The sequence below is a fragment of the Arachis hypogaea genome, chromosome 14 (genome assembly GCF_003086295.3).
Source record: "Arachis hypogaea cultivar Tifrunner chromosome 14, arahy.Tifrunner.gnm2.J5K5, whole genome shotgun sequence".
In the NCBI taxonomy this organism is placed as follows: domain Eukaryota; kingdom Viridiplantae; phylum Streptophyta; class Magnoliopsida; order Fabales; family Fabaceae; genus Arachis; species Arachis hypogaea.
In genome coordinates this window covers 23,539,041-23,563,284 of record NC_092049.1, presented here as the reverse complement: position 1 = coordinate 23,563,284, position 24,244 = coordinate 23,539,041, and the positions used below count along the sequence as shown (strand labels likewise).

At 35.5% G+C, this 24,244-nt stretch overlaps 1 protein-coding gene, 1 long non-coding RNA gene and 1 pseudogene across 2 annotated transcripts; 1 reads left to right on the top strand and 2 right to left on the bottom strand.

Moving 5' to 3' along the window:
- Positions 1 to 540: 540 nt before the first annotated feature.
- LOC112742421 (uncharacterized) lies at positions 541 to 14,207 on the bottom strand (annotated as a pseudogene).
- Positions 14,208 to 19,562: 5,355 nt separating this feature from the next.
- LOC112741835 (26S proteasome non-ATPase regulatory subunit 11 homolog) lies at positions 19,563 to 21,015 on the top strand. The gene is made up of 2 exons (XM_025790967.3): positions 19,563 to 20,351; positions 20,545 to 21,015. The coding sequence occupies exons 1-2, from the start codon at positions 20,266 to 20,268 to the stop codon at positions 21,002 to 21,004; spliced, it is 546 nt and encodes a 181-aa protein (XP_025646752.1). The 5' UTR covers positions 19,563 to 20,265; the 3' UTR covers positions 21,005 to 21,015.
- A 766-nt stretch (positions 21,016 to 21,781) lies between these two features.
- LOC112741836 (uncharacterized) lies at positions 21,782 to 24,244 on the bottom strand. The gene is made up of 2 exons (XR_003171643.2): positions 23,854 to 24,244; positions 21,782 to 22,486 (listed from the first exon to the last, which is right to left on the bottom strand). It is a non-coding gene; the product is annotated as an uncharacterized lncRNA (long non-coding RNA).

The window sequence follows — 24,244 nt, the reverse complement described above, 5'->3', positions numbered from 1 at the left end:
ACCAAAAAGTGACATTTTTTGTAAAAATATTTTTCAAAAAATAAAATAAAACGGTAAATGGGTAATCTGTTTATTCTGTCGAGTTAATCATAAATAGTCCTTGCTGAAAAATTATAACCCGTAAATAAAACTGACTTAAATGAGTTTGCTCGTTTAACCCATAGATTTAGGCGAATTGGAGTTAAACGGACTAAACTGACCCATTTGACAATTCCGTATCTAGTATTCACCAATAATAAAATTTATTTTTATATTAAATAATACTGTATGACTAATAAAATTTATATTTTTTTTGTTAATATTTGGTTAACTCTACACTTTAAATTTTAATAAGGGTTAAATATATTTTTTGTTCCTACTATTTTCAAATTTTTTTAAAAATATCTCTAATATTTAATTTGTTTCAATTTTATCCTTAACGTTTGAAATAAATTTTAATTCTATTTTGTTCTTAATCCGTTACAGTCAACTGTTAGTCAACATTTTATTTTTCAATTTTATCCCTAAACCTACCTTCTCCTTCTTCCTCCCCCAACCCACCCCTTACTGACTCAGTCTCTCCCAAAACTAAAACCAAATCCAAATCCAGAAACAATAGCAGCATGACCACCATCATTATCTCCTCATCTTTCAGTCGCTGTCGCCATTGTCCCCTCCACACACCATCGCCACTACCTTTGCCATTGCTTCCTCCTCCTCATGCCTCTACCTTTGCCTCCTTCTCCTCCCCCCAATTTTGCTTCTCCATTCGCTTCTCGTCTTCCAGTTTAGCGTTGCCACTGTCGCCTCTCCTGTACTTTTGCGCTACCACCTCCACCACCTTTTTTGTGCCCCTATCTCCACCTCCATTTTTGTGCCTTTTTTGAATCTCTGTCTTTTGGCATCTCCTCCACCTCTGTGTGACTGGTTCTCCTCTATGTCACCTTCCAGATCTGCCTCGCAGAGCCACCTCCACCTCTACGTGGTCAGTTCTCCCTCCCTCCTCTCTCTTTCTCTCGTGTTCTATTTCTGTCTCAACCTCTTGGCGGTTACTCTCTCTGTCGTCGCCGTCTCCTTCTCCTTCCTTTTTCTCTTCTCTTCTCTCTTTTTTCTCTGTTTTATCTTTCTCTCATTCAAATCCCCTTCTTTACAAGCACAGAGGCTATTGAATTCTCTTGTTAAAAAATTCTTTCTTCTAAAATAATCTTTTTTCTATGTTAAATCTAATTTTAAAATATGTTTATGAGTAATTGTTGTTGTTCTTAGTATTATTGTTGGTGGTGGTGGTGGTGGTAGATTACATGTGAGAAGGAACTGGCTATGTGATGGTGGCAAGAGTGGAAGGTTCAGATGAGGTCAGAGTGGGCTTGTAAAGTGTGCTGGTAATGGATGGAGGCTGTGAAGTGTAAGGGATAGTGGGATGATGGTGATGATAGATAATGATGGTAGTGAAAGGGTGACACCTAATGTGAGTAGTTGTGATAGTAACAATGGAAAGAGAAAAATAAAGAAGATGATAATAATAATGATGATAATAAATATTAGGGATAAAACTAAAAAAAATGACTGATCATTGACCATCAAAAAATTAACAACAAAAACAAAATTGAAACTTATTAAAATTTTAAGGACAAAATTAAAATAAATTAAATATTAAAAATATTTTTAAAATTTTTTAAAGATATTATAAATAAAAAAGTATATTTATCTTTTTAATAATACAAAAATAAAATATTAGTCTAAAGTGTTAAGTAATATTAACAAAAATATTTTTTCTTTTACATTTCCACTGATTCTTTAGTACATAAAGAATACTTTTGTCTGGCTTAAAAATATTCTTACAATAAAAAGTTGAATACATTATGTTGCACCATAATGAAAATTGCAAAATTATGAATAGAAGTATTGGCAAAAAGGCAAATGCAGAAACGAAAATTGGGACTCGATTTGAGTCATAGTAGTAAGTAATAAAGAAGGCAATTGCATCATGCTTTTTATTGAGCAGAACAACGCCACCAATCCAAATATGAGCTTCAAGGGCAGTGACTTGTAGAAATCAGACTCAGCATAACGCGAAACAAGAATGGACAAGAATATTAATATTGCAGCTGCCGATGAGATAAACGCAACTGCATCTGAGATCGCAAACACCAAGAATGGTGGCTTTTTCAAGTAGTTTGGTTTCCCTGATTTATCATCGAGACCGCCTGGTATGGTTATTGAAGCAGCAAACACGCCTGTTGCAATGACGGTTGAAATGAGCATACAATTTTGAGCTGTGCTTTTCATCCAAGATTCCGCATCGTTTCTCAACTCAGCGTGCTCTCTTCTGAACAATCACTAGCAGTTCTTTCTTCAGAGTTTTTCAGCTTCACAAACGGTGGTGACATTATTTTCTGGACCTCCTATTACATGAAGTAGTGTGTGTTTGGATTACAGTTTATAGATTGGAGTTTTATAAATTGGAGTTTGCATAAAATTGATTTTGCAAACTTGATTTTGATAAAAATTAGTTTGTATTAAAGTGATTTATGTTTGATAATTTTTGTATCAAGATCGATTATAGTAAAATAAATGTTGTTTGACTTATACCATTTAAAATCATTTTTAGATAAAAAATTACTAAAATGGACATCAACTTAAATAATTTTTTTATATTATTCTATCATTTTAATTTAGATATTTAAATAGATCTTATTAGTTAATTTTATAATAAAATTAATATTTACTTACTAAAATAAAAATAATATATAAAAATAGACAAAATATATTTTTAAATAAAACTAAAAAATATAAATTTTAGATATATATATATGTAAAAGAATATTTAATCAAATATGTTACATTTATTAAGTATTAACATAAGAATGTTACTTTAATATTTTTTACATCGTACTCTTATTTTAATATTTTCAATAATCTTATTGTTAATCGATTATATATGTTAAATTTTAATTACCGAAAAATATCTTTAAAAAAAGACGTTTTATACGTCTTTATCTGAGTGGCCCCTTTGAAAGTTCTTGATGATTTTTTATATAGTATATTTTCAGTATTTTTAATATTTTTTTAGTATGCTATAATTTTTAACTATTATTATTATTATTTACAGTTAAATTTTTGTTTAATTTACTTTACCTAATAGAATCAATAAATCATATTATAAAAAGATAATAACAAATATAATACACAAAAATCACAATTATAAAAGTGTATAATATCAAACAAATAATTAAAAAAAATAAAAATAATAAATAATGAAAAAAATAGAACTCATATAAATAGAAATAACAAAAATTCTATAAATCATACAATAATATACATAAAGGATAAAGTTAGTAAAAGATAAATAAATTGTTAGTATTTATAGTTAAGAGCCCATTAAGAAAATACAGAATCTAAAACTAGTTGCTTCTTGTAAATGTGATATCAAAAATTGAAGTTTTCAAAAAATCTAAACGTGCTTCCCTTCCAACGAGTTTCCAAACACACATGTAGTAATTATCCCTAATTAATGCCATTGCCTAATGAGGCCACAAAATGTGTATCCAAATGTTAATAACTAAAAAAAATACGAACAAATAAATTTTTAAAAAATTTAAAAACGTAATAAAAATAAGGGCAATTTACGCATCTAAATTGTTTGATCCCCAATATTACGCAAATACATTGTTTCAGTTTTTAATACGCAAATGCATTGTTTCTATATTTTATGTAAACCGCTACTGGCAGTAGCGGTTTACGTGTGAGTGTGTGTGTGTAAACCGCTACTGGCAGTAGCGGTTTACGTGTAAGTGAGTGTGTGTAAACCGCTGCTGGCAGCAGCGGTTTACGTGAGTGTGTGCGTGTGTGTAAACCGCTACTGGCAGTAGCGGTTTACGTGTGTGTGTGCGTGTGTGTAAACCGCTACTGCCAGTAGCGGTTTACGTGTGATGGTTTGCCTATATAAACCGTGGTTGCAGCCGCGGATTATGTGTTTAGAAGGTTTGAGGAGTTTTCTAGAGAGAGAAAATTGTAGAGAGAAGTCAGAGCAAGTTGTGAGCGGGCCCGAGGTTCCTCAGCGGCGACTTCTGGCGAGTTATCATGGCAGGCAGGAACCTGTACCGACTGAACGGCGTTGCGCATATTGCCGGTTCTATTGGTGACGAGGTTAGTTAATATTTATTTTTTTTTCTAGTCTTTGCATATCTTAGTTAGAAAAACGGTAGGTTAGGTAGAAGAATTAGAATTTATAGATTAGTCGTTGTATCCTGAATTTAGGGTTCGCATGCTAGGATGTTAGTTCACTAATCTTGGTTTAGTGTTTTTAGTTTTTCTTGGTTAGTTATAGATATGCCTAGTTACCTGAAATTTAATTCCATTCAATGAATGTTATGCCCGCTAATTAATGTTGGTTTAGTTTAGGGAACGGGATAGTTGACATTAGTGAATTATTATAGTTTGTTTAGGATATTTGTATGATATGAAGTTTTAAATTTTAAATCTTTACAATATTTTAAAATTTCTGGATGTTAATAAGTAAATTATTTGTGTTGTTATTTTCCCTATCGTGAGTAGGAAATTTTTTTTAAATATTATATACGAGAATTTGCTGATGGTTTAAGGTATTCGTATTCGGTTAGATATGGAAATCTGTTTAAGGATAGGAGAATTTAATTGCACTCTGTTTTCGTTTGTTGTTCTGTGCAGCCCAATAGGTGTATATACAGTGTGAGGCGGCAACAGAATATGCCCATGCATGAAAGGATCATCCCGTATTTAGAGCGGGCTGGATTGTACCATTTGGCTAGGCTAAATAGCCAATGGTTCTGGTTGGATGAGCCACTCGTTAGTGCGTTCGTTGAGAGGTGGCGTCCTGAGACGCATACGTTCCACATGCCTTTCGGAGAATGCACAGTGACATTGCAGGATGTGGCATTTCAGCTAGGGCTTCCTGTGGATGGGGAGGCTGTGAGTGGTTGCCTTGGTGAGTTTGAGACATACATGGAGGGTGGCCGACCAGCTTGGGAGTGGTTTGAGGACCTATTCGGTGAGCGGCCCCCACCGAATAAGGTCAAGCAGATGACAGTACACTTTACATGGTTCCACGAGAGGTTTAGGGTGCTACCACCAGATGCGAGCGAGGAGACTGTCCGCATATACGCACGGGCCTACATCATGATGCTGTTATCGACTCAGTTATTTGGGGACAAGAGTGCGAACTGGGTTCATATACGATGGTTGCCATTTGCGGCAAACCTTGATGGCATGGGGAGGTATAGCTGGGGTTCGGCCGCTTTGGCGTGGCTGTACCGATGTATGTGTCGAGTAGCAAACAGAAATGTGACTAATCTTGCGGGCCCGCTCCAGTTACTTCAGAGTTGGATATTCTGGCGGTTTCCGTCTCTTAGGCCGGCCGGGTTTGAGGTTTTCTCTTTCCTGCTGGCATCAAGGTATGGGTTATGCTTTTTTAAGTTTAACAAATTTATTGGGCATATTTTAAATTTTGTGTCTCAAATGACTTAAATTTAGGTGGTCTGCCTACTTACCTCCGAATGATGGAAAGGAGCAGAGAGTCATTAGGTATCGGCTTGCATTGGATCGACTGACCGCTCGTGATGTAAGTTTTATAGCAGCAAGAGTTTTAATTTTTGTTTGATCTCTATTCGTGACTAGATATATACTTGTTATCGTAGTCCTTGATGAGTTCTTAAATTTCAGATTGTGTGGGAGCCCTACTCCGCGCTTGATGTACTTGCCGTGGTCCATCCAGAGATACTTACAGACGAGCACAGTCGCATGTGGCGAGCCGTGACTGCCTTGATATACTTTGCGGTCATCGAGTGGCATCAGGTTGACAGGGTTGTTCCACAGCTGGGTGGAGTACAACATATCCCCGAGGATGCTTTGAACGTAGACTGGCTGCATGCTAAGGACGGTAGGGGTGGCGATAGGTGGTTTCCCCACTACTATCAGAAATGGCATGAGCATTGGGAGAACCGACTTGATGCCGTCATTTCCATTGAGCGAGTGGCAGATCCTGGCCCATCTGCAGATTACCTAGATTGGTGGTACGGAGAGGCTCAGCGGTTCCTTAGCCCTGGGGCTGCATTTGCCGATCCTAGAGGCACCCAGATACCTCCGGAGGCATATCAGAGAGGATCCTCCCAGGTTCCACGCAGATCACAGCTACCTGATATGCCGGACAACCGTCGTGTTGAGAGACACCGTCGTGTTGGGACTAGGGACACCGGTCGAGAGTGGAGGTGGTTACATGATGCGATGCAGGAGGATGACGCAGGCGGAGATGCTAGAGCTGAGGTCGATCACCGTGTTCGTCGGGCTAATGCCAGACGTGGGAGAACTCCGGATGATACACAGCACGCAGGCGGAGTTAGTGGGACCGCAGCGACTGAGGCTGGAGGGGATACATTCACTAGCAGAGCTTATTCTCAGATGCCGGAGTTCACACCGACCATGACTATGGATTTAGATGATCAGCTGGTCAGTCCACGGTTTTATGCAGACTTTGCTGAGTTGATTGGGAATGATGCTGGCACGTCGAATGTGCAGTTTGGTGGCCAGTCTTACCAGCAGCAGATGCCGGATGTGCAGATGGAGACCGGAGCTTACCAGCCACATATGACGGAGATGCATTCCCAGCCACATGATTATCAGGGTCAGTATGGGGTAGATCTGAACGTGCCTGCAGGTAGTCCGTTGGATACTTGGTTCACTATGGGGGGCACCCCCCAGTCCGCGTTCGGGTTAGACCCTCCACGTGATGATGTTGGACAGGAGGCAGCCCGACCGACTCGAGTCAGACGTCCAGCTCGATGTGGGACAGGATCTCATCTCCTTGGTGACTTTCATGATGTTGCGAGGGATGATCGCGATGGTTAGCACCATGTGTTGTTGTTTTTTATTTCTCGCTATGTAGTTTATTTTCTGATTTAGGACTTTTATGTTTTTTATATTTGGATGACTGTTATTTTGGGTACTTGTTACTTTATGTTTTATGCCCGTTGGACCTTATTTTTAGTCTTGTTGGAAGGACTTTTATATTGTTCAGTTTTTACCTTATGATTATGTTGAGACAGTCTATTCTTTATCGATCTATTAGCTAAGATGGAAATTAAGCACAATATCTCTAGAAAAGTGAAACACAACTACCGATATTATCATTAACAAGATAAAACAAAAAGACTAAAAACTCATAACTGATAAACGAAATACATAAAGATAAATCTACATCCCACTACTAGATCCTCGCTGAGGGCAAACCCGTCGGGTATGACCGGGCTGCCTGCACAGACCACACCTCTTAGGTCGGCTGGTGTCGGCTTCGTCCATGTTGTTGCGGATGCGGGTGGACCGTGGTCGTCCTTCTCTAGCCCTTCTCATGCCCGGATCGGGTATAACCGTCGGCCCGTCATATGGTGGCCAAAGCCCCTCTGGAATACATGGTGAAAAGGACATCTCATACACCTTAAAGACCTCAGACATGGTGTACACCTCATCAACATAAGTTGCCCAATCTAGGCGTGACTGCGCACAGCATGCGAGGGCATGGCAGCAGGGGTAGTGCAGCGCCTGGAAGTATCCACAATCGCAGGTGCGATCCCTCAGAGAAACCCGATAGCTACCCAAAGAGAATTTCCCGGTGGGAGTCGTCTCAGCCACAGTATAGTCAAGCTGATGCCTATCAAACACTGTCACCGTGAAGCACCTCGATTCCTTCAGATTACGCTCAATGGCCTTAACTACTGCCTGTGAAAACCGGTGCCCGGACCCTAACTGTGCCTCTGCCGTCTGCCCACGGACAACAAACAACTCGGCCAGCCGGAGATATGTCAACTTAACCAAAGACGTCACCGGGAGGTTTCTTGTGCCCTTCAAGACAGAGTTCACACACTCAGAGATGTTGGTGGTCATGTGACCGTATCTTCTCCCACCATCCTTATGCTGTGTCCACCTCTCATAAGGCATTCTATTTGCCCATTCGCACATAGCCGGGTTCTCCGTCCTCATTATATCAAACCAATAGTCAAATTCTGCTTCCGTCTTCGCATACGCGGCATTTACCAACCACCTCCGCGCATCCTGCCCCTTGAAAGTGAGGGCAAAATTTGCAGCAACATGCCGAATACAAAATGCCCGATAAGCATGCGAGGGTAGCCAACCACTATCGGGGCTCTCTAATGCAGCCTTGATGCCGTTGTGTCTGTCAGAGATCACGAGAATACCTTGCTGTGGAGTGACATGCCTTCTAAGGTTCGATAGAAAGTACGACCAAGAATCTGCGTTCTCTCCCTCCACGAGTGCAAACCCAACAGGCAAAATGTTTGAGTTACCATCCTGTGTGATCGCCAACAACAACGTCCCGCCATATTTGCCATACAGGTGTGTGCCGTCGATGCTTATCAGCGGCTTACAGTGGCGGAAAGCCTCAATACACGGAGGAAACGTCCAGAACATCCGATGAAAGAAAACTCTATCCTCGTCAACTTGGTCACCCACCCTAACTGGGGACGTCTTCAATAGAGCAATCGAACCTTCCATCGTGCATGTGACTCCAAGGATCCACCGAGGCAGATCTGCATATGACTCCTCCCAATCACCATATATTTGCGCTACTGCCTTCTGCTTCGTCAACCACACCTTCCGATAACTAGGCATGAATCCATAAGTCGCCTCCGTGGCCTCTTGCAACACCTTAATAGACACCGACGCATCAGCTCGAACCAATGGATAGATTCTCGCACAGATAACATGATAATCAAGCTGCTTGTGGTCGCTTGATATCGATGTGGCCATACACGTGTGCGGACCGTTGTACCTCCTAACCTCCCATGTGCCCTTCCTTTTTCGCATGACTATCCGAATCAACCACGTGCACCCGTTACCAAACTCCTTGCATCTCCCTTGGTATTTCAGGTTGTTGGACTCCATAACCTTGTACTCAACTCCACGCCGAATACTGTAATCCTTCACACTCAACACGGCTTCCTCTTTACTCTGGAAGGATTGGCCAATCTGAAATTCAGACATATTTGTCCCATCATGCATCCCCTGCCCCTCGAATGTTGCATCAACATTCTGCTGTTGGCCGATGGCTTCCAAGTTCAAAGAAGAGAGGTGGGGAGGGTACTCCTGTGTTGCAGAACCGGAACATCCATGGGCTGAACGTCCGCCTCTTGGAATATCATCATCACTGTCCCCACCAATATCGACAGGCTCCTCATCCAAATCATCGTCAAACAGTGCATTCTCAACCCGATCCGGTCCGGCATCGCATTCAAAATCAGGAACAACAGGACCAACATATGCATGAACAGCCCCAGCACGTTCGGGCTCCGGATTCGGAACTGCCACTGCTACCACAGGCATCGATGTTGAAGCACCACCGGCTGGGATCGACTGAGGATTAGGGGCCGATGCCCCTGAGCTATCCACACCATCTTCCAACTTTGCAAACAGCTCAGTTACCCTCACCTCCGGAAAACTACGCCTGCAGTGAAACAAGACATGCAAGTCTTCATCCGACCCGATCACGAAAGTCTCATATCTCACACCAGTTGAGACAACATCAATGGGAATCTTGTAAAATAATTTTTTTACCCACTTCGTCCCACACACACCGAGCTTCCGTAATATGCTTTGCTTAATCTCCGCCAACGTATTCGAAGATCGGATAAAAACACTAAGCGGTTCTCTATCTGTGAATTTTACACCATGTCTTTTGCTCTTTTGAATTTTTCCAGAGCAGTGAACCAGAGCCACAAAACTATCCTCTCCCTCCATTTGTGAATAACACTCTACTTCTTCACATTTGGTCCCTCTATGGTTTATATAGGCAGCCCCATTCAGACACACACACGTAAACCGCTACTGGCAGTAGCAGTTTACACACACGCACACACACACGTAAACCGCTACTGCCAGTAGCGGTTTACACACACGCACACACTCACGTAAACCGCTGCTGGCAGCAGCGGTTTACACACACTCACTTACACGTAAACCGCTACTGCCAGTAGCGGTTTACACACACACACACTCACACGTAAACCGCTACTGCCAGTAGCGGTTTACATAAAATATAGAAACAATGCATTTGCGTATTAAAAACTGAAACAATGTATTTGCGTAATATTGGGGATCAAACAATTTAGATGCGTAAATTGCCCTAAAAATAATTAGATATTACATATAATTTAAAAAATAAAAATTAAATTTGATATAATTTTTTATAAATATTATTAGAAAAATAAAAAATTTTTATTTTTAAAATTTAATAATTTTATACTAAATGATTTTTTTAAAAAAAATATTATAAATGACTTTTTTTAAAAAATAAAAAATTTGATAAACTAAATTCTGTTATAATTTGCTCCACCTTGTTATAATTTTTTGTGTGTCTTTTAAATAATTATTCACATGTTGGTATAAAAAATTTTATCAAATATATGTTGTTCATTAAATACAAACTTTTTTTATTTATAAAAAATAAAATAATTAGTCATTATCAATATTTTTAATGATGTGAGATGATATCTAATAGTATAAAATTACTCATTTTTTTTTATAATTAAATACTGGTCAAATTTTAATAAAAATGCTCTCTCTTAGACTTTTTCTTTTGGATAATACAAATTTTAAAATATCATTTCCGGAGTTTAGGCGTCACAAAATAAAATAGCAAAACATACTGTAAATGTTTTGACTTACTAATACCTTGAACCATACTAACTCAAGGCACATTTGGAATGCTGCTCCAGATACCAATTCAAGTTGACTTTCCGGTGCTCTTTTAGCAGCCAAATGCAACAGAGTATTTCCTTCTGTGTCCGTCATAGTTGCTATGATGTCCTTTTGAGAACCAATCTCTCGAATGAGATTGTAGATGCTTGCATGGCGATTCGTAACTGCTACGTGAATTATAGTTTGGTCTCTGCTATCCTTTTCCAATATCAAGCTTGGATACGCACTAATAAGCTCTTATAAGAATCCAAAGTTACCAACTTTTACAGCATCAAATAACAAATGAGGAGGGTTTCTTATGAATTCGAATATCTCATCTTTTGAAGAACTCTCGAAGATAAACGTCTGCCACAGAAATTTAACTAGCTGAAAAATCACTTGTCGCTTCATGCCTGTGATATAAAGTGATGTTGTTCAAAATAACAACTAAACAACACTGGAACCTATCTACATTGTCGTAATTAAATTTTCAATATTTATAAGGATTTACCAGGGTTGATAATGTGGTCTTGGTGTTCTAAACCTTGACAACAAGATTCCAAGGAGCTTCTAGCTAACAGATGCAAAGCTGTTTCTTCGTTCTCGTCCCTTGTAAAAGCTAGCATTTGGTTTTTTTTTCGCCATTTTTAAGGCTAAACCTGCAAAATTATTGATGAATTTTGAAAAGAAAAAGTGTAGGGGAGCTCTGTTAAATTTTGGCCAGCATGTAACCAGTAAAGAAAAGTGAGCTATTGGATGAAATCTCACACCAATCTCACACCATTAAAACCATTATTGATGGCTATTTGATGGCTACAAATCACAAAAGTTGCTGCCCTAATATTTTTCCTTTGAAAATTCAAATGCAATTTTACGACCACGGATTTTAAAAAAAAATCACATCAGCAAAGAACTAAAAAAAATGAAAATAAGGACTTTATAATTAAAAAATCTACTTACTTAGAAGTTCAGATTTTAAATTAATATAATTTCACTTCTCTTTTCGCCTTCTAATACGTAACTAAAAGCTTATATTTTTGTCTTCAGAAACTCATAAAACAAGTTTTAAAAGTAAATTATTAAAATTTGAGCACCAATAAACCTAACTTGATATGCATTATAAATTGGGTGAGTTTAACAAAATTAATCAACGAACTATCTATTTTGATTGGCGTGCAAATATTTCATTGTAAAAGTGATAATTTATTCTTTTAAATATATTAGATATACGTTAAAACTAGTCATTAAAATCAATTATTAGTATAAAATATATATTAAAATATAAAATATACATTAAAAATAAATTATATTATATATATTTATACATAAATATATAATAGCTACTTTTTTGTGTGTATTAATAAAGATATATCTATTTATGTTATCTCATCCAGTCAATTTAAATTTTTAAAAAAAATAATATCATGACATAATATCAGAGCATAAGATAAATAAAATAAGAAAAGAATATCTATATAAAAATCAAGCAAACAAAAAAAACCTCTTGTTTAAAAGAGCATATTAGAGATATAACTATTCATATTAATTACTTGTTTCAATTTGCTTAAACTTTGGAAGAAATAGTATTATAATTGTGTGTACATTATATTTTTGTTATTTTTGGATCTGGATCCTCTAAAGTTGTATTGTCACTTTAGAGAAAAAAGTACACCATTAATTACCATTAAATTAAGATAGTGGGACTCACACATAATAAATGTTACAAATTCAAAGGTGATTAAAGCATCACTTTACCACTTTACTAACATTGTCACTTTAGAGGATTTTTTCCTTATTTTTTTATTTTATTAATAAAAAAGACCTATGATGCAAGGACACGACACGGGACGCCCTGACACGCGAATTTTAAAATCTTATAAGACACGGGGACACGCATACATATAAAATATAAAGTATTTTTTATATAAATCGTAATGATATTATGATATTTTATTGATATTAAAATATAAATTAATTTTTTTAATTATTTTTAACGTCTTATTTTAATTATATCAAATATTTAAAATATTTTTTGCTTTAATAAATAATAATATATACTATATCTAAATTTATTTTCAAGAATATATGTTAAGAATAAGATTGGACATGCTGACACGAGATGATATTAGGTGTGTCCAAGAATTTTTTACTTTTTAAAATACTCACGGTTGGACACAGCTGACAGCCTGACACGCATGTCGGCGAGCGTCAGTAAATGTCGTGTCCTAAATGTGTCCGACATACAGACACAACAACTCAACGAAGTTCCATACTTCATAGAAAAAGACTATATGTACTCTAAAAATTAACTACACACTCTTCAATACTTGTCTTTTAAGATATATTTTAGGTGGATACTCTTACGAAGATTTTATAATTATCTTTATATAAAGATATTTTATTTTGACCATTGAATGATAGATTATAGGGCTTGATTTTCATATACTATAAAAATGTGACAAAACAAATATGTCACATTTTTTAAACAAAGATCAAAGAAGATGTTTTTGACATCTTTGGAATAGCTGCCTATATTTTATAGGGCAATTTACACATATAAAATGATTGAGGAAAACGTTTACGCAAATACAATATTGGCAATTTCCAAACGCAAATGCAACAAACGCAACTATATATAATCCGCTACACCCTGCAGCGGAATTTAATTGCACGTAATCCGCAACAGGGTCTCGCAGATTACGTTCAGGGCGAGGTTACTCATAAACCGCTACACCCTATAGCGGTTTATGACCAAGTGGCGTTTATGCATAATCCGCTACACCCTGTAGCGGATTATGTGTATAGTGGTGTTTTTATGTTAGGGTTTAAACCCATGATGTAAATAGCACGAATTGATACAAAATACAATCGTCATTCGCAGTAACTCGTACAAAAATAATACAAGTATAACTACTACATAACTAATACAGATATAACTGTCACAAGTCGTTAACCCTAACAGAAAATAAATAAGTCATAATTCATACATGGATAACTGCCGGAAATTAAGAGAGTCGGACGCTACTGCTGGTCACCGTCAACATCATGGTCGCCTCCGAATGGACCAAGTAGGTGCGAGACTGTGCCACATCGAGTCGGACGCCTAACCCTAGCCGCTCGTCGATCTCCCAGCCGAGCCTCCTGTGCCCCAACTCCAAATGCAGATGGTGGCGTCCCCCCATCCCGAACCAAGTGTCGTACGGGCTGCCTGCAGGCTCATTCAAGTCGACCGGGAGCTGGGTCTCAGGAACCTGGGTCTCAGCCATATCCGCTGGCTGTGGCCTATACTCCGTAGGGTCTGAAGGGCCGCCTGGAATCGGGCTCTGGTACTGATGAACGTCGTCACCCCGTATGATCTCAGCAAAATCCGCATAGAACTGGGGTCCACCCAACTGATCGTCCAAATCCATGGTGAAAGAAGTGGTAGCAAGATCGGCTAACAGCTGTGTGCTACACCCATGTAGTACCTGAGAGCTAGATACGTGGGTAAAAAGTGTACCACCCATACTAGCCTCTGCGGTGCCACCAGCATGAGCGTCTGTAGGGTGCTAACGGGACGATCCTGCCTCGTCATCGTGGTGGACGGGAGGTGCTCCTCCACCACGAGCAGCCCGTCGTCTAGCAGAAGATCGACGAAGGCGATGATCTGCCTGGCCTCCGTCATCACCACCAACGTGCTCCTCCTGCATCATGTCATCTAGCCAGCGCCAGTCCACCCCTGCAGTCCTTACTTTGAAGATACTCTATGTTGAGCACTGGCTCAGGCAAATGCTGTATGCCCCCTAGCTGTGAGAAGACCCTGTCTACCTGATGCCACTCAATAACTGCAAAGTAGATCAAGCTGGTGACAGCCCGCCATAACTGGCTGTGCTCCTCGATCAGTATCTCCGGATGGATGACTGCCAGTATGTCCAGCGAAGCGTAAGGCTCCCAAACAATCTGATAGTATACTCTCTGAATGGCATATGGAAAGTGTGGGTCTCAAGCCGCCACCTCTCAATAAATGCGCTGACCAGAGGTTCATCCAACCAGAACCAATGCGCGTTCAGCCTAGCCAGGTGGTACAACCCAGCCCTCTCTAAGTAAGGTATGATCCTATCCTGTAACGGCATATTCTGTTGCCTACGGACGCTATACACACATCGGGTTGGCTGCATTTTCAGAAATAAAGAACACCTTAAATAATTTCTAACAATAACATCAACAACCAAACTATAGCTTGTATCTCTAGTCTTAAGCTACTTGGGTTTTGAAATTACTAATTTACCTCTCTACCTTCACTATTAAATGTTAGATGTCAAAATTTATATTTCAAATTTTCATTTACAAACCAAAACCTAAACTAAGTCTCTATCTATCTAATTAATGAATTACTTCCTTAATATTGAATAAAATATACATTTATTAAAATAGTGTTCGGAAATACAGATACTTACCTCTGCATCGATGGTTCCGGCTACGTGAGCAACGCCGTCGAGCCGGTACAACCGCCGTTCATCCTCCATTCTTCCAAACCACTCAAATATTTTAAATTTTCTCTCCCTTCTCTCTACTTTCTCTCCCTAACTTTCTTTCCAAAATAACTCAAATGATTTCCGCTACAGCCTCACGCGGTATATATAGACACACCACTATACACATAATCCACTACAGGGTGTAGCGGATTATGCATAAACGCCACTTGGTCATAAACCGCTACAGGGTGTAGCGGTTTATGAGTAACCTCGCCCTGAACGTAATCCGCGAGACCCTGTAGCGGATTACGTGCAATTAAATTCCGGTGCAGGGTGTAGCGGATTATATATAGTTGTGTTTGTTGCATTTGCGTCTGGAAATCGCCAATGTTATATTTGCGTAAACGTTTTCTTCAATCGTTTTATTTACGTAAATTGTCCTATTTTATACCAACAGACTAATCTAGTGTTTTTTTTTTCATGCAAGTTTATTAATAGGCTATAGGCAGAGTCAGGTATATTTAGTTTCACAAAAGTATTAAAAATGTAATTTAATTTGAAACAATCCGTTAAAGTTTCAAGAATATTGATCTAAATGCATAGAAGATGATGCATACCATAGTTGCCAGTGTTGATACAAGTGAAGAACAATAGTTGCAAGTCATCTTCTCTTAAAACTCGTTTGGTGATGTTATAAAGAAACAGAGTCATGTCACATTTTCCTTGCAATGCAGCTAACTGAAGAGGGGCAGCTCCAAGCCCTCCTCTAAGCTCCGCCAACTCCGAATCCATGCACTGTAGACAACCCGCTTGCTATGGCTGCATATTTCAACCTATCATCTTTAGCTATGATGAGCTTGGCTTCTTCCTAGTTGTCTTCCGGTGCATGCTTGTAAAGGAGAACGCACAGGTTGAAGAAACCTTTCATTGCTTCCCCTTCACAAAGCCAAAATCAAAACAGACCAATTTCTTAGATACACAAAGGTTTACAATAATGTGCGAAACAAAATAGAAAACCAGCTCAAATTATTTTGTTAGAATAATTTTAAAAGTAATAAATTTACAATTATGTATATTACATGTATAAAATTATAGATGTCAAATTAAATAAGATAATTTTAGTTATTCTCTCCATAATAATAAAATTTAAGACTCATGCTTAGGCATGCTCACAAAATAAAATTATTAGTTGAATCTGTAAACTTTTTTTTGAAGGCATTAATTGAATATGTAATTAAATTAGTTTATCTTAATAAACAAACTTAATAGGATTTTTGAATTGTTTTGTATATGTGAGGGCCAAGGTTTTAAATTAGTGTATTTTGTGTTCTTTCTGATAGAAAAAGCATAGAAATACTAATTAAGGATTGGATATAATTTATTTTTTTATTTTTTTTGTAATTATATATTTTATTATTATATTTTTTTTCATAAAATTTTTGTATAAAAAAAATAATAAATTAAACTTTTATAATTTATTTATTTTTTATTTAGTTTATCATCAAATAAAATATAAGAATATTAATTTTTGTATTTTTATTATTTATATTTTATTTTTAGTGTCATATCTTATTCGGTCCCCATAATTAAACTTAATGATATTTTACTTAATGCAATCTGATATATTTGTAATAATGAGATATTAAATTCAATCCGTGTATATTAACAATCATTAAATTAACTATTTATATAGAATACATATTAAAATAATAATTTTATGACTAAATTAATGAATAAAATTACACGCAAAACTTGATTATGAAAATTTTTAATCACATTTCTATAGCAATCATATGCCATGTGTGCCAAACTTATATGGGACACTCTATTATATAGATTAAAGTGGTATAGAGAGAGAAAATAAATTTCTTTTATAGTTATTTTTTATTATTTTATTGTTATTCAAAGTGTGGGTCTTATCTTTTTTAATCTCTTTTTCATTTCATAAAAAAAAATTTATAAACTTACATCTTTACCATATAATTTACCAACTTATATTCTTAATACAAGTTTAAACAAAAATATTATATATATTTTTTAAAATAATATTAGGAAGATAATAACTTAAAATTACTTTATTTAATTTAATATTTATAATTTTGTATATATAACAATAACATATATAATTACATTCCTATTATATCTAAAATTATTATTATTATTATTATTATTATTATTATTATAGTAACAATTAATGAATATAAAATATTTTTTTAATTATTTTAGACTAATGTATATTATTTCCCAAATAGTTTTTCTTTTTATTTAGACAATTAACAGTCTACTACACATGAACATGCATGTAAGATTCAGTAAGATCTGACATATTTGCACGTGAAGAGTGTTAAATATAGCATTATTTTCAAGTTGGAGAGAGGGATAAGAGTAATGCGTTACTTGTATCCTGTAGAAAATCATCTATTGTAGAGTCGTGCTGATTATAATTGGGGGCCATGTTGTTTGGTTGGGGACGAGTCGCTGACTTCATTTCAACATTTGCTACTTTTCCCTGCCAAATAAAGCCAAGTAATATGCACTAGTAATAAACAAATTTCAAAATGCACACAATATATGAATTAATTAATAAAAAATTCAAGAACCAATCATTTTATTTTATATTAATTAATATTTTTAGTCAACAACTTAATATATTTAGTTTAATAATTTAATTATATATTTTTAGTCAATACTTTTAAATATTTTTGACTAATTATTAGTCAAAAATAATAAATTTTGTTAGTATTTTAGTATTATTAATTAATTATTTAATTAATTAAGTATTTTTTATATATTATTTAATGGATTTACTTCACTTATAGTGCAAAAATTAATACTATAAATAATTTTAAGAGAAATGAAAACAAATTCATGTAACAAGTTTTAATTGGAATATATCAACAATAACATAAAACAATGCTTGACCTGTGAATCTCATCCCACATTTCTTTGGCTGTTTCGAACTTTGAGATTCTCTTAAATGTCTCCGGATTCACAGCACGATATAACATATACTTTGCCCTTGAATCTAGTCCCATATTATTCATGTCTTCCTCGTCAAATTCATCTTCAGATTTTTCTATTTCTACACCACCTACTATCTTTTTTGGAATCTTTGGTCCATTCTTGATGATTAACCAAAGTTTGAAGTCCACTGATTGAAAAAATATCTATGTACTCTTTCCATTCAATGGTGTTTGTACCATCAAAGTGTGGCGGCTTTGTGGTAGATTGTCCTTGCATCATGCTTGTATTCATCAAATTTTCATCCATTTAATCTGTGTCTTTAATTTTTATGTACATTTTAAGAGAGAAACAAATTATACATCAAAAATCATAATTGTTTATCAATAAATAAATCAAGGTCTAGAACTTAATGTATACTACTCTATCTTATGAGAAATCTAAACTAGTTTTAAACTTTAAAATTAAATTTAAAACCCAATTTGTAAAGGGATCCACTCAGATAAAGATGCCTAAAACGTCTCTTTTTAAAGATATTTTTTAATAATTAAAATTTAACACATATAATCAATTAAACTGTGTTATTTTTATCAAAATTAGGCCAGATAAATTAATTTGACTGAAAAAATGGTGAATCAAATCTTGAACTGATTTAAATTAATATTATTTTTTATAGAAAATAACTATAATACTCCTATTATAAAAAATGACTAAAATACTCCTATTATATATATTAATTTTGAGAATCCTAAATTTTAGCCTTTTTCTTTCCTGTCGTCATAGGGTTAGGATTTAGAATTTTCAAAATAAATAAATAAATATATATATATATATATAATATGAGTATTTTAGTTTTTTTTATAATAGAAATATTATAGTTATTTTTTATAAAAAAATATTAATTTAGACTAATTTAAAATTTAATTTATTAATTTTTTAACTAATTTTAATAAAAATAATACAATTTAATTAATTATATGTGTTGAATTTTAATTATTAAAAAATATTTTTAAAAAAAAATATTTTTAATATCATTATATAAGTGGCTACTATTTGTAAATACAATACTTTATCTGTAAAAAGGCAAACACGCTAAAACCCTTCTATCCAAGGTGTACTTTATCCTTATATGGTAACATGTGGTTTATGTTTAACCCAATAAATAACTATAATTTAACTTAATTAAACTAGAGTTAAAATCTTAATCGAATAAGAGTCTTTTAATAATTATCATAAAAATATGGTAAACCTTGTTTTGGAATTTTTGAAAAAGTTTAAATTTCTGTGCTAACTTTACTAATCTAACTCAATTTGGAAGGGAATGGAATAAAAAGAGAAAAAAGACAAATGAACCGTAACAAAAACAAAGCATAAAGAATAACATAGAGAAGAATAATTAATGACCAGAAAGCATAAAAGGAAAAAGGAGTTATACAATGAATAATCATAGAGAAAGATTATAAAATGTAAAATAGAAGATGCTGCTGGATGAGAAATAAGGATGGAAGACAACATTGATCTAAGTATATCACTTGCTTCTTCTCTCTACTTGTAAATTTTTCATTGGTTTTGATTTAGGGACGACCATAGTGAATAAAAAAAATATGTTGCATCACTTATTCGGGTCAGTCTAAAATCAGCCCATCTCTTATGAGCTTATCTGATGCACCATTCAATTTGAAGCGTTAGATTAGATGACAAATAATCTAATGGTTTATATTTAAATTATTAATAATTTATTAAAAATTACACTTAAACACAATAACTATTTTGATATTTTACAATTGCCCACTATAAAATTTTAGAATCTCTGTCTTCTTCGCCAAACGATGAACTTCCATTTTTTTTTCTACCCCTTTTCCGTCTGCCTTCTTCCTCTTCGCGACGTTCCTCCGCTTCTTCCTCCAGCCACTATCCTCTGCCTTCTTCCACATCACGATGAATTTCCTTTTCTTCTTCTACCCCCTTTACGTCTGCCTTCTTCCTCTTCGCGATGTCCCTCTGCTTCTTCCTCTATCCACTGTCCTCTGCCTTCTTCCACAACGACTACATGACCTACTTCTTCAAGTCATGGCTCAAACTCTGTTGCTCGTGTGTTGTTTTTCTTCTCAAATTTCCCAAACCTTTTTAGGGTTTTAGTCAAAAGAGGATGACCTTTAATGGAGCCTCCAGTTGGGAACAAGTTCCGTATCAGTTGGAAAATCTGTGGCGCATTCTTTGGATAGATCTATCTCGGTGAGCTTTCTCTTTTTAGGGTTTTCAGTAGTTGCAATAATACTAATTGTGTATGTTATTATTGTTTCCTTTAGCTTTTGGAAATGGATCTTAGCTTGTAATTTGAGATAGTGACATTACTGATATTGGATTTTCAATCTCACCATTTTGGTGGTTTTTAATGTGGAAGACACTGTGTATGTGTGTTTTGCAGCTCTTGTCCAGTTGCTAAAATTCCAGGGACATTTTCTCTTCAAATTGCACTCTGCAAAGAAATGGTGCAATGGACTCGTGCTGAGAAGCGTACGTTTTTGAGGCAGAGAGTTGAGGCAAGGTTTGCAGCACTTCTGATGGAAAATAAGGAGTTTTCAGAAGCTTTGACTTTACTCTCCAGCTTGGTCAAAGATGTTAGAAGATTAGATGACAAGCTTCTACTTGGAGACATAAACTTGCTAGAAAGCAAGCTACACTTCTCATTAAGGAACCTTCCAAAGGCAAAAGCTGCACTCACAGCAGCAAGAACAGCTGCAAATGCTATTCATGTGCCGCCGGCACAGCAAGGTGCCATAGATCTGCAGAGTGGACTACTGCATGCTGAGGAGAAGGATTATAAAATTGCATATAGTTATTTCTTTGAAGCATTTGAATCCTTCAATAAAATGAATAAAATTTGAACTTTGTTGTAGTTTTAATGCTTTTCAATATTTTTGTTCTGTGCCAAGTTTTCAATGAGTTTAACGCTAGGAGTATGGAGAAACAAAATGTGTTCAGAGGCATTCACAAAAATCACTTGTTCCTTGGAATTGTTGGGATTACAGTTGTTCTTCAAATTGCAATGGTGGAATTCCTGAGGAAGTTTGCTGATACAGAGAGATTAACATAGATTCAATGGGGATATTGTGTTTTATTTGCAGCTTTTTCATGGCCACTTGCTTGGTTTGTAAAGTTCATTCCATAAAAGGAATAACTGAAAAGGAATAAAGACAGGGAGAGAGGGGGTGGGGCCGCTTGTGTTTAGAATTTCTATGAATTTTAAAAAATTTGTTTTGTGAATAGGTACTGTCCTGTGTCTTTAGCATATATAAGTGTTCATCAACCTCACTTGTCAATTCAATTCAATGCTATCCACACTTGCCACTACTCATTCATTATCAATCAATAATATACAAGTGATCACGTACATGTAAGAGTGTATACATGTATGTTATTTTTTGCTTGCATGCGTTGTAAGGATGGCTAAGTTTTAGGGGAATTAAAGGTAATATAGGCTGAGAAGTCTACTTCATAGGCCTGTAAGATATGGACAATCCAATTCATTAGTTTATGGCCACTTGGATTCATGCCTTAGACGTCCGAATTTGAATCTATTTAATTTAATTCAATAATAATATTGTGCTTCTTCGTTCTTGATTAGTGATGAGCTTTTTGCAATTTATGTTATTTGAAACTAGTTTTCAAAATATTTAGTTGCAGTTCAGGTTATTTGATATTAAAATAAGAAAGGTTACAACTGAGAACCAGTGTTGAGCAGAATTTGAAAAGTGGTCCTGTGCTAGATTAAAGCTGCATTAACTACTATTAGTACAACAATCAAAGAGGAGTTCTGGCACACCTTAACCCCAAATTGGAAACATGGTCCATACTTCTGATAACTTCTTTTTTTCCACTTCATTCTCCCTAATTCCTCAGCAAAATACACATTAAAAATAGAAAAGAAAAAGAAACTATGGTTGCTAGTAATTGCTTTGATTTGCTTCCCCCCAACAAAGATAGAACTTCATGAACTACTGTCATGTATATTATTTTAGCTAAGTATCTTTATTTCCAGTGGCTCATTCATTGATATCTTGGAATCCTTAACAATCCCTTTTTCATCTGTTATGTAAAACTCCAGTCCTCCATCTAAAGAAGAATCTTTCCCATTCATACTTGAACTTAAATGAGGTGATTCCGTCCCCTCCGTTTCTGCCATTCTTTCCAGTTTGTTATTCAAATTTAAATTTTCTAAGGACCCTTCAGTTGAAATTTGAAATGAATTTAGCAGCTTTAGATAGAGATCACGGAGATCAGATCCTTTTGTAACATTGCAATGCTTAGACACAATAGGAACTCCAAAAGCCTTCCAATTTGGAGTTGATTTCCCATGAGTTGGTTACCTGACAAGATTTGTTAAAATCCAAAGTTAACGATGATAAGGAGAAACACAAGTAAGCATTAGAGTATAAATGAGCATATGACCCATGGCATACAGATTTTATAAGTGAGCATATAAACCCAATTTTTGTTTATAGTCTGTCAATTGCAGAGGTAAATTAAAACCATCTAATTATGGGAGATGTCAAATAATGATGATAAACTTTAACAAGGTATTGAGATATTATATGATGACATTTCCTTAAACTAACCAATTTATAATCAAATAAGCAAAAATTAGATACACTTTATAATCAAATAAGCAAAACTAACCAATGACCATTGAATTTTCAAAAAGAATCAAAATACTAATTTCTAAATTTTCTTATGGTAGCTTAAACTCTATCAAAATCAATATATGATATACATCATAGTAATATCCTTTCAAGAATAATTCATGCACAACTAAAAACTATCAAAATTCCCAAATTACAAAGTCAATAAGAACTCCAAAGTCTGAAATAAACCTAAGATATAAAGTAACCATAACATGAACACACTGCTCAGTGCTCACACCACTAATTAGATTTCAAAAAGTGCAATTTTGATTCCTTTAGGTACATATGCAGTTTTCAGGTATAAAGAAATAAAGCTTTTCCAAAGGCTGTATATACAAAAGAGTGTCACATATCAATTGCATTTTCAAGTTCATGCCTATACTTTTGAGAATCACTTCACCTAGAAGTATGAGCTATTAGTCAAGGCCTTCAAATTAAAAATGTTTTTGATGTCTATACAAATTTCACGTTAAGTCCACATTGGCTTGAAATAATGAAAAAGATTGCTCGAAGAACTCAATATTACATATTTCTAAATTCAGAGTGTAACGTATAAACAAATTGATAGGTCCTATTTTTCTCCTATACGAAAGATTCTCAAAACTTGTTAAAACAAAGAGATGAACTCCACATAGTTAAACTCCAGAATCAAATAAGCAAAATTAATGAGACCATTTTATTTTAGTTGTCATCATTCATGAACCACTAATTTAAAAAATGCATTAATCTTATATCTACAAAATCTCTAAATAAGCAACGGAAGAAAATAACATTTTCTAATTCCCACATACTTTCCAGTTCATAATCTTAAATTATTCACTGTTCTAGGTTACAGATTCCATCGTAATCATAATTTAACAAAAGAAAAAGTGGAAAATCGTGGATCTGGAGAGAGGAAATGGAAGAAACGGAACGAGAGAGGAAGAACCGAAGAAGACTAATAGGTACTCACTGTGTTATTGGAAAATAATTTGGCATGCTTCATGAATATACACAATCATTCTTAATTTGTATTGGAACAAAAAAATGAAATCTATTAAGCAAATTCATACCTGAGACTGAGGTTACATTGGATCTCTGGAAGTGGAGGATGAAGGGGAAGACGAAGCACCACGGTACTGACGACGACTCGAAGAGAGAAGAGAAAAGAGAGAAGAGAGAAGAGGAGACGGGGAGAGCGAGCCTAGGAACGACGCCGGGAGATGAGATGAGACCGGCAGCGAGTGCTGGCTGGACGGCAACGGCGAGGGCAGAAACAAGAGAAGGGTAGAGTGGGGTGGTGATAGTTCTGGACGGAGTGGAGGGTGCGGTGAGTTTACACTTTACAGAAAAAGGAATTAGGGTTTCACTTTATGAATTTAAAAAATGTTTGGGGTAAATGTATAAAAATAGTTATTATTATTAACCCCCATATGAGGTATATTTATAAATTATGTTTTGTGC